This window comes from Macaca mulatta, chromosome 9 (assembly GCF_049350105.2).
Source record: "Macaca mulatta isolate MMU2019108-1 chromosome 9, T2T-MMU8v2.0, whole genome shotgun sequence".
Lineage (NCBI taxonomy): Eukaryota > Metazoa > Chordata > Mammalia > Primates > Cercopithecidae > Macaca > Macaca mulatta.
Genome location: NC_133414.1, coordinates 104817270 through 104829371, shown reverse-complemented (window position 1 = coordinate 104829371; position 12102 = coordinate 104817270). Strand labels below are relative to the sequence as shown.

At 36.5% G+C, this 12102-nt stretch overlaps 1 protein-coding gene and 1 long non-coding RNA gene across 20 annotated transcripts in view; both read right to left on the bottom strand.

The window, feature by feature from the left end:
- The window catches only part of EXOC6 (exocyst complex component 6), a 218721-nt gene that overhangs the window by 183022 nt on the left and 23597 nt on the right, over positions 1 to 12102 (bottom strand). The window contains exon 2 of one of the 19 annotated variants that reach the window (XM_077946789.1): positions 3345 to 3498. The exons of the other annotated variants lie outside the window; for them this stretch is intronic. Coding sequence (XP_077802915.1) covers positions 3345 to 3382 — 38 coding nt within the window. The 5' untranslated portion in view covers positions 3383 to 3498. The remainder of the gene's footprint in view (positions 1 to 3344; positions 3499 to 12102) is intronic. 19 annotated transcript variants of the gene reach the window in all.
- Positions 4261 to 5544, bottom strand: LOC144331198 (uncharacterized). The gene is made up of 2 exons (XR_013398161.1): positions 5444 to 5544; positions 4261 to 4636 (listed from the first exon to the last, which is right to left on the bottom strand). It is a non-coding gene; the product is annotated as an uncharacterized LOC144331198 (long non-coding RNA).

The following is a 12102-nucleotide window of genomic DNA, read 5'->3' as shown; positions in this document are numbered from 1 at the left end:
TACCTACATGATTACTTTTATCTCCAGGAATGAAGATCTTGACTAAGAAATTATTTTAGATTTAATATTATTTTCATAAAATTTCACACAAAATGAGAACCACTTAAATGTGCAACATAAGGAAATAATAAGCTAAGATATATGAACTTTAAAATATTAATCAACCATAAAGAATTACCTTACAGAGCGCTTATAACATTATAATAGGCATTGCCAATATTAAATTCAAAAAGATGAACACACAAATACACATATATTCACAGGACAAACTCAGAAATACACACATCAAATATGGAGTACTTTTGGTTACTCCATAAGTTTTAAGTGATTTTTATACATACACATTTGTTCTGAATGTTTAAACGAATATTTAGTATTTTTATAATCAAAAAAATTGTATTTTTATTTTGGTGAAAAAAACAGGATGAAAATTATATACAATGTAGCCACTGCTTCACTTTACTACTATTTAATAGTAATCATCATTTAATATGTTGAATAACATAACTTTGCTCAATAAATATTCAATATTTACTACATGCCCACTATACATAGAAAAAACTCAAATTAATGTCAACAATGATTATCCTTTAGTGGGAATAAAAGTGATTTTTTTCTGCTCTCTATTCTTCTATATTTTTTAAGTTTTTCTATAAAGAAAGTTTTTGTTTTTCATTAATTCAGTCCAAAAGGATTTACTAAATCTACTGTACTCATGGCATTCTGTTATGTAACACAGTAGGAACTCATGAGATATGTATGAAATCACAGGTCTCAGGGGGAATCTAATTAGGCCTATATTCAAAATATACTTATTCATATACAAAGACATACATTTACAAACAACAAAAAAAACGCTGTGTAGCACTTTAAAAGTTCATGCTGTAAGAATCCAGACATATAAAATATATGTGTGTGCATATCCACGTAGAATGCAGTATTCTAAGATGCAAACATTTCATGGAGGAAATAGGAGAGTTCAAAAATAGGTAGTATTTGAATTGGTAGAGAAAGGAGGAGGAGGGTATTCAATCATGGGTAAAGACAGACAGAAAAGAACATGGCATTGTGTATAATTCAAACAGTTTAACTGGTATGAAAGATATCTGTTGTTACTGGGAATTTCACTGTAACTCCCATACAGTGATTCTTAATCTTTATTTAGGCTGTGCCTGGGGATAGCATGACTCTTCTATAATCAAAGTTATAGTCATATCAAAGTTATATATAATAACTGATTATAGTTACAATCAAAGTTATAGTTCTCCCTAGGAAAGTGCACAAACACTGCTATAATACATACCTTCTCTCTGAGAGCTGCTACCCATTGACAAGGTTGGACAAGCAGCATAGTGTCTTTCAATCAAAGTAGGGGTGTACTTCAATCACTGTAACAGGGGTGTACAATCTGATATACTCCCAGGAATTTTAAATTAACTGGAATTCATATAGTCAGGTATGTGTGTAACATATAAAAGCTATAGGTGGTCATCCTCCACCAAGCACAGAGAGAAGCAGAGAAAGTCAGACTTCACAGAAGGATGAAGACAAAGGAAGTTATCAAGGAGAAATAGAAAGAAACATGGTTTTCCACTTCTCTGTTCCAGTCTTTCAAAAAGTTTGGCTGCCCTAAAATTTTTATAAAATACCCCAGTTACCTTCACCATTTATTTTTTCATTTTTTTCTAAGCTAACTCAAGTTGGTTTGATTAACCACAACTAAAAATGTTTTTTAAATCCCGGACAAAGACGCTCACGTGGGTGTGCATGTGTGGGTGAGCACACACACACACACACACACATTTCTTACAAATAAAAAAGGTTTACAGGCCGGGCGCGGTGGCTCAAGCCTGTAATCCCAGCACTTTGGGAGGCCGAGACGGGCGGATCACGAGGTCAGGAAATCGAGACCATCCTGGCTAACATGGTGAAACCCCGTCTCTACTCAAAAATACAAAAAATTAGCCGGGCGAGGTGGCGGGCGCCTGTAGTCCCAGCTACTCGGGAGGCTGAGGCAGAAGAATGGCGTAAACCCGGGAGGCGGAGCTTGCAGTGAGCTGAGATCTGGCCACTGCACTCCAGCCTAGGCGACAGAGCGAGACTCCGTCTCAAAAAAAAAAAAAAAAAAGGTTTACAGACACCTTCATCTGACTAGTACGTTAGAGCATATCTTCCCAAATGAGTAAGTTAAAGAATACCACAATATTGATCATCTCAGCTCTCGATCTAATTTTCTGTTTGTGTCATAACATAAAGAATGCTGGGAAGCCCTACCACATAGTAATCCAGAAATAAGGGTCAAGACATGGTTTACGTTACTAGACTCCTGAGGAAAATAGCATGTCAAAGAGGTCACCAGACTGATGATGATGATGATGGTATGTCATATAAATTTTACACACTTTTAGTTTTTTCAAAACATCAACAATATTGTACTGCTAACTAAAAAACTGAAGTTAAGGTAAGTATCCTAAAATATTGTTGCTTGGTATTCAAACCAATGCTATATCCTGTAGCTGCAGAATAACAGAGTTTCTAGCAACTAAAGAGGGGAAACAATGTATATACATAGAATTCAAAATTCTTTTTTTTTTTTTTTTTTTTGTGACAGGGTCTCACTCTGTCGCCCAGGCTGAAGTACAATGGTGCGATCCCAGCTCACTGCAACCTCCACCTCCCCAGTTCCAGCAATTCTCCTGCCTCAGCCTCCCAAGTAGCTGGGATTACAGGCATGTACCAACAAACCTGGTTAATTTTTTAATATTTTAGTAGAGATGGGGTTTCACCATGTTGACCAGGCTGGTCTCAAACTCTTGACCTCAAGCGATCTGCCCACCTTCAGCCTCCCAAAGTGCTGGTATTACAGGCATGAGCCACTGCGCCTGGCCCAGAATCCAATTCCTTTCACCGCGGAATACTGAAAAATATTTCTTGTTTACATAATACTCACGTTCTATGTGCTTTTCCATGAAATATTTCATCTAGTTTGGTACATGTGCTCATAAAATGCTTTATAAAATAATGCCCAGATGCTTCCTCTAATTTATTTGAAGACATTCTGTCAAAGAATTTTTAATGACAGAATTGATATACCTTAATATGTTTCTTAAAACACACATTCATATCTTAAAGGATTATATGACCCTTCAAAGCATCAAGAGCAAGCAAAAGCAAAAAAGTGAAGAACGATTTTCTCTGTATTTCTGATGTTGAATTTTACTTGACTTGTTCTCACAAATAGTATCCTGTTTCCATGCACAGGAAAAAGTCTAGTGCCGTGTGTTAGTCAACATTGCTTCCTATAACTAGTGTTGACATTCTGTATTACTGACATTAATACTCACTGTAATTCTGGATAACAGCACAGCACACTGATGATCATTAATGAACATCCTCCATGGTGAAACCTGAATTCATAATCAGCCAACACAGATTTGCAATAGACTTCCTCCTTCCTGTTTTTACATTCCTGACCAAAGAGGTATCTCTTCCTGTTGACTTTTGGGCATTTGGTAAAACGCAAAAAATGAGAAATGAAAATACTCACTATATTTAATTGTATTTGTCCTCTAGGATAAATTGAATTGCGAAAATAAATTTTAATTCAAAAAGTTTAAACAATTAAGTAGATTAATGAATGCAAAAATAGACTGCTTTCCTAGAAAACTTTAGAAAATTAAACAAAAATATCAGACTGACTAGAGCAGATCTAATGTGCACTTTGCATAACAGCTTACGAGATGAACTATATGCTTAACCCAAGTCTTTTACAGGAATCTTAATCTACAGTTAAGAAGAAATTCACTGAAGGGCTAACTTCACAGCAAAACAAAAAGAATACTGCTCAATCATAGAAAACAAAACAGAAAATTAATTGAATTTGCACTTATTATTTGTGCATTTATAATGCACTAATTTATAATGCTAAAGACTATAAAGTCTATAAATATCTTTATTTTTCAAAATAAAGGTATAACATTAATATTTATACACCCTAAAATTCAAAACCAAACTCATCGAACAGAAACTATAGGAGATGCAAGAAGAAAGAGAAACAAGTTAATAAAAGGGGACTTTAACATACCTTTCTCAATCCAAGAATGATCAGGTAAAAAATAACATGAGAGTTTAGAAGATATAATGAACTTAATTAATAAGACATGTATGTGTATAAAACTATGAGGCCTAATAAAAAAGCATACTTTATTTTCAAGAGCACATAGAATGCTCATGAAAACTAACCATATATTAAGCCACTAATAAAACCTCAATTAATTTTAAAGAATAGAATAAAAACAGACTAAGCTAACTATAATGTAATAAAACTAGAAATCAGTAGCAAAATTTAACAAATAAAAAAGACTCTCTACACTTGGAAAGTTATAAAAAAACACACACTATGAAAAAACTTTTGGATCAAAGGGGAAAGAAATACAGCAGAACTGCTTTAAAGGGGCAATAAGGGAGATATAGCAGAACATGTAGAATACACCTAGAGCAATTGTCAGTGAGGAAGAATAGCATTAAATAATAACATCAATAAATGAATTAGGTACAAAATGCAAAAAGCCAGGAAAAGAATAAAAGAATGGAAAGAATCGGCCGGGCGCGGTGGCTCAAGCCTGTAATCCCAGCACTTTGGGAGGCCGAGACGGGCGGATCACGAGGTCAGGAGTTCGAGACCATCCTGGCTAACACGGTGAAACCCCGTCTCTACTAAAAAATACAAAAAACTAGCCGGGCGAGGTGGCGGGCGCCTGTAGTACCGGCTACTCGGGAGGCTGAGGCAGGAGAATGGCGTAAAAACCCGGGAGGCAGAGCTTGCAGTGAGCTGAGATCCGGCCACTGCACTCCAGCCTGGGCGACACAGCGAGACTCCGTCTCAAAAAAAAAAAAAAAAAAAGAATGGAAAGAATCATTAAAAATAAAAGCAGAAAAGAATGAGCTAGAAAATAGAAAATGTGTGGAACTACTAAATCCAAAAACAGCTTTTTAAAAAAATCAGCAAAACAGAAAAACCACTAGTTAACCAAACAAAAGGGGAAAACAATGACTGAAATTACAAATACACAAAATTTAAATTTAAATACAAAAAATACTAAAATTAGGACTGACAAGTGGGATATAACCATTGAAAGAGAAGAAATTATTATTATTGTTATTTTTCTTTGAGACAGAATCTCGCTCTGTCACTCAGGCTGGAGTACAGTGGCACGATCTCGTCTCACTGCAACCTCCACCTTCCAGGCTCAAGCAATTCACCTGCCTCAGCCTCCAGAATGGCTAGGATTACAGGTGTCCACCACCACACCCACTAATTTTTGCATTTTCAGTAGAGACAGGGTTTCATCATGTTGGCCAAGCTGGTCTCGATCTCATGGACTCAAGTGATCCTCCGGCCTCAGTCTCCCAAAGTGCTGGGATTACTGGCGTGAGCCACCACAACAGGCCTATATTTTTTTTTTTTTTTTTTTGAGACAGGGTCTTATTCTGTTGCCCAGGCAGGAGTGCAGGAACATAATCATAGCTCACTCCAGCCCCAACCTCCCACCTCAGCCTCTCAAGTAGCTGAGACCACAGGTGTCCAGCTAATGTAGTTTTTGTTTGTTTGTTGTAGATAATGGGTTTCCCTATGTTGCCCAGACTGGTCTCAAACACCTGGGCTCAAATGATCCTCCCACTTCAGCCTCCCAAAGTGCTGTGATTATAGGCATGAGTCACCGTGCTGGGCCAAAATCTTATTTTTAGTAAGACTGCACAAGTCTACCCAAATTTGATAAACTTGAAGAAATAATTTTTCAAAAGAATACAACTTATTGACCCTCCAGAGAGAAAGTCTAAAACAGACCAATTATCACAGAAGAAACAGAAAAAAGAGTTAAAAGACTCCTCTACCAAAAGGACCAGATCCATTGATTTTCACAGGGGTAATTCAGAGAAACTTTAAAAAATAGATAACATCAGCCAGGCGCGGTGGCTCACACCTGTAATCCCAGCACTTTGGGAGGCCAAGGTAGGTGGATCACAAGGTCAGGAGATCGAGACCATCCTGGTCAACATGATGAAACCCCATCTCTACTAAAAATACAAAAATTAGTTGGGTGTGATGGCACGTGCCTGTAATCCCAGCTACTCAGGAGGCTGAGGCAGGAAAATCGCTTTGAACCAGGGAGTCGGAGGTTGCAGTGAGCCGAGATCGCATCACTGCACTCCAGCCTGGCAACACAGCAAGACACCATATCAAAAAAAAAAAAAAAAAAAGATAACACCAACACTAATTATATAATGCCAAAAAAAGAAAAACTTCCAATTTTGTTTAATGAAATGAGTGTAACATTGATTCAAAGATCTGAAAAAGTCTGCACCAATGTGCAAAGTGCACCGAAGTGCAAACTACAAAGCAATCTCGCTTATAAATATCAATGCAAAAAATCTTTAAAAGCATACTAGCCAACAGAATTCAAAAACACATTGAAAGAGCAAATCATCATGACCAAATGGGGTTTATACTAAGAAGCAGGACTATTTCAATAATAGGAAATCCATTAATAAACTCAATCATACTGATGGAGCAAATAAGAAAAAATCATATGAACATCTCCACAGATGCACAAGAAACATCTGACAAAATTAAACAGCCTTTCTTGCTAATAAAAGCAGTATTGGTGAATAATTCCTTAACATGATAAAATACAAATACCTCAGCTCAAAAGCCAGAGCTGGGCCTCACGCAGTGGGTCACGCCTATAATCCCAGCACTTTGGGAAGCCGAGGTGGGCGGATCAACTGAGGTCAGGAGTTCAAGACCAACCTGGCCAACATGGTGAAACCCTGTCTCTACTAAAAAAAATACAAAAATTAGCCAGGCATGGTGGTGGGCACCCACCTACTCAGGAGACCAAGGCAGGAGAAACACCTGAACCCAGGAGGCAGAGGTTGCAGTGAGCTGAGATCGTACCACTGCACTCCAGCCTGGACAACAGAGTGAGACTCTATCTCAAAAAACAAAACAAAAAAAAATGCCCACAAGCCAGAGTTATCCTGATAAAGAAATACTAAAGGTTTCCCCTGCTAAAGTCAGGAAAAAAAGATGTTGTTAAGTCGAGCTTGTATCTTCAACAATGAAAGGCAGTTTCAGAGACTTGTGTACTCCAAACTATTGACACTTCACAAAACAGATTCTAAAAGTTAAATACAGAATTACCATTTGACCCAACAATTCCACTCTTAGGTGATTCCCCCAAACACTGAACATAGGCATTCAACTAAAATTTGTACATGAATGTTCATAGCAGCATATTCTCAACCACCGAAAGGTAGAAACAAATGTCCATCAATGAATGAATGAATAAATAAAATGTGGAATGTCTATATAATGAGAATTATTCAGCCATAAAAAGAATAGTACTTTTTTCCTTGAGACAGGGTTTTTCTTGATATTGCCCACATAGCTGTCCATATGGACTGCTATAACTAAATACTGTAGACTGGGTAGCTTACAGACAACAGAAATTTCTTTCTCACAGCTCTGGAGGTTGGGAAGTACAAGATCACAGCAGTTTCAGTGTCTAGTGAGTTGTGGTTCATAGATGGTGCCTTGTAACTGCATCCTCGCATGGTAGAAGGGGCAAGCTAGCTCTCGGAATCTCTCTCTCTCTTTCCTAAGACTACTACTAGTCCCATTCATGAGTGATGTGCCCTCATAACTACCACCCAAATGCCCTACCTACTAATACTATCACATTGGTGATTTAGGTTTTAACATATGAATTATGGTGGGGGGACATGAAACTTCAGACATAACAAGTACTGATTCATGCTACAATATAGATGAGCATGCTAAAGTGGAAGAAGCCAGACACACACAAAAACCACATATTATATTCTTCTATTACATGAAATATCCAAAATAGGTAAAATCATAGTACAGAAAGCAGAAAACTGGTTGCCAGGGGCTAGAAGAAGAGAGAAAATGAAGAGTGACTATTTAATGTGTACAAGGTTTCTTTCTGTAATGATGAAAAATGTTTTAAAACTAGATAGAGACGATGGCTGCACAGCACTCTGAATGTACTAAATGTCACTGAAATACACATTTTAAAATGGCTTTTTTTTTACATTGATGTTAACTCTATTTAGGAAAAAAAATAAAACAAGAATAATATTTGAGGGGGATACACTTCTGCAATAACAGTGTGAGGATATCCACAAACCTGTTCCCTAACGAAACAACCCTAATTCCACAAACCTGTTCCTTAATGAAACAACCCTAATTCCACAAACCGTTCCCTAATGAAACAACTCTAACTAATGAAAATTATTTTTAGAAACACCATTTGAATTTCTGAAAATTGTCGTAAGAGCATACAGCAAAAGAAGAAACATTTATCCAAGAAAATCTACTGCATACTTGGTAAGAACAGTAAGAGTTTGTGGCCCTTGACCCATGACCCACAACCACCTTTTCCCAACCACCTGTTCAGGTGACAGATCTACCCAGGTGGGAGTGGCTAAGAAGGTGGGGCTCTCTTTCCCACCAGGGTTTCAGTCAAGAGCCAAAGAAAGGGCAGGCATTCAGAATTTCTTACCCCTACCCCAACTGTGTTGCAGAACCAAAAAACAAGGTGAGTGTGGCAGAGAGAATAAGGGCTCCATTCTTCCAACCAGTCCTCCTTCATCCACCCAGCCCCTGGAGGATGTCATAGAACAGAAGCTATACCACAGTAATAACAACCACCGATATTGGGGACCCAGCTGCCCTCACCTCGGCCTGCTCATACCAGAGAGGCTCCACACTGAGAGAGGCAAGCCAAGACCAGAGACTGCCATCTCACCCAGCACCATGCTCTTAAAGCAAGGATATCACTCCAAAAGAGGAAGGCCACTGTTCGTGCCCGCAGATCTAGAGCAGTGGCTCAAGGATTATAATCGGGGGTGAGGCAGAAGGTAAGTACAAAGAGCTCCAAAGAACTCCTCAAAGAAAAATAGAAAATCTGAATTACTTTTGATAGTTTGTGTTTTTCTAGGAATTTGTTGTGTTTCATTTAGATTGTTTTAGTTGTTGACATAAAATTGTTCCTAACTTTTTCTTATTTTTAGTTCTGTAACGTTCTCTCTTGTTCTTGAATTGAGTAATTTGAGTCTTTGTTTTTTTCTTGGTCATTCTAGCGAAAGGTTTGTCACTTTTGTTGATCTTTTCAGAGAACCAACTCTGTTTTATTGATTTTTTTTTGTCTATTGTTTTTGTTTTTTCTTTTTTTTTTTTTTTTTTTTTGAGATGGAGTCTCGCGCTGTTGCCCAGGCTGCAGTGCAGTAGCGCAATCTTGGCTCGCTGCAACCTCGGCCTCCTGGGTTCAAGCGATTCTACTGTTTCAGCCTCTCAAGTAGCTAGGATTACAGGCACACGCCACCATGCCTGGCTAATTTTTATATTTTTAGTAGAGACGGGGTTTGCCATGTTGGCCAGGCTGGTCTTGAACTCCTGACCTCAGGTGATCCGCCTGCATTTGCTTCCCAAATTTCTGGGATTGCAGGTGTGAGCCAGTGCCCCTGGCCTCTCTGTTGTTTTTCTGTTACATTTACATCTGATCTAATCTTTATTACTTTCTTTCTTCTCCTTGTTTTGGGTTAGGTTGCTCTCTTTTTCATTATGATGGAACCCAACCTTATGATGGAAGTTTGGGTTATTAATTTGAGATTTTTCTTATTTTTTAATATTGGTTTTTACAGCTATAAATTTTTCTCTAAGAACAGCATTGGCTTCATCTAAACATTTTTGGCATTGTATGTTTTCATTTACCTTTCTTCAAAATATCTTTAATTTTCCTTATTATTTCCTCTTTGATTCACTAGTTATTTAGAAATGTGCTTAATTTCAACATATTTGTGAATTTCTAAAATGTCCTTCTGTTATTAATTTCTAATTTAATTCCATTGCAGTCAGAGATAATAATTTGTATGGTTTCAGTTTATTTTAAGTTTATTGAGGCTTATTTTATTGCCTAACATAGTCTGTACTGGATAATGTTCCATGTTCCCTTGTGTATCCTACTGTTGTTGGAGGGAGTATTCTATGGAGGTCTGGTAGGTCTAATTAGCTTAAGAGTATTGTTCAAGTCTCCTGCTCCCTTTTGGTCTTCTGCTTAGTTGTTCTATCCATTATTGAATGATGGGTAGTTTTTATGTCTTTTCAGACTCTGTTGTTAGACGCACATATGTTTATACTTTATATATTCCTTATTGATTGACCATTTGCCATCATAAAATATCCTTTATTTCTAGACTTGTTTTAAAGTCTGTTATGTCAGATATTAGTATAGCTACTGCAGCTTTCTTATGGTTGCTCTTTTCATGATACATGTTTTTCTGTTTACTTTTACCCTATGTTTGTCATTAAATCTAAAATGTATCTCTTGTAGATAACACATCTTTGGATATTATTTTTATCCAGTTTGAGGACCTATGCCTTTTGATTGTTTACTCTATTCATATTTAATGTTATTATTTATATAGTTGGATTCACATCTTGGGTTCTATGTCTCTTTTTTTTTTTTTTTTTTTTTTTTTTGCTCCTCTATTCCTTTACTGCTTCTTTTGCATTAAGCAAATATCTTAACTAGTGATTTTTTTCTGGAATTTAGAAAAAAGTTATTTCTTAGTGGTTGCTCTCAGAATCTACTTCAGAATTATTCTCATCCAGTAAAATATAGAAATGTTACTCTTATATAGCTATATTCCTTCTTTCCCTTTTTTTGTGCTATTACAATAACACTGATTTTCTGCATTTCTGTCTCACTGAATTCCACTCTGATCTTTACCATCTCCTTTCTTCCACTCTTCTGAATTTCATATACTCTTCTTTTCCTAGTTTCTTAGGTTAGAAGCTGAAGCCATTCTTTTCTAGTAGAGGTGTTTGGTGCCATAAACTTCTAAGTATTTCTTCAGCTGCATTCACAAATGATATGTTGTGTTTTCATTTTACTCAGTTTAAAATACTTTCTAATTTCCCTTTTGATTTATTTTTTTTGTGTGTTAGTCAATGACCAAATATTTGGGAATTTTCCAGATAGTTTTTGTTTTCGTTTTTACTATTGATTTCTAATATACTTCTGTTGTGGTCAAAGAACCATGTTATTTGTCAGGGCCTGTGGAAAGTTTATCACATGCTTCTCAGGAAAAGGTCAGGCCGAAAAATCCTGCCGCTGAGAAAAAACAATATAAATAAAATAAGTCTCAGGCCAGCTAAAAGATAGGAAATAACAACAAAAATTAATCTTAATACTAAAATATTTATGAATAAATTGATGTCTTGGATTTCCTTCAAAATAATCCAAGATGAGGGGGAGTAGATAAGGGAAAAGCTCAAACAAGACTGGCCAGGGAATGAATTGAAGCTAGATGACCGTTCATGGTGGTTCATTACACTATTTTACTTCTGTAAACATTTAAAATGCTTCCATAATAAATGGTTTTTAAAATGCAGTATTAACACTTCACTTAGTGAAACCTGAAAAAAAAAATACAGGGAAAAAAACAGTAGTAGCTTAAACAATGTTCAAGAGAAAAGACTGCTAGCAGTACCCTCTATATGTGTGCAAAAAGCGTCTGCTTATAAATGAGACATAAATATACATATATATGGGATAAGTGTGAGTCACTAGAGTTTGCTAAAGAGAGTGGGTTCAAACAAAATGAGCCAGTTGAAACAACTGCCCAACAAAAGAGAACGGAATAACACTATGAATACAAATACTCTGTTCCTGAGTGTCCCAAAAATCTCTCAATATATCTCAAAATGTTCTTCTAAGTTAATTTCATCTTTTTTCAAGGACACTACCTAGCACATTTTCCCAAGATGAAGCACCTCTTTCATAACCAGTACTATCTTCACAAATAAACTACTCTAGTAACTTTATCACGCACTGCACTGTTTCAAGATGCAGTGATGAAAACAAAGCTTCCTTTTAATCTTACTTCTTTCATTACCAAGTATAGTTTATTAAAAGACATAATAATGTTGGAAAATTAAGGAAATGCACTAATTATGCATTATCATATCATAGCAGAAACTTTATGTAACAAAAATTTGTAACATTCCTACCA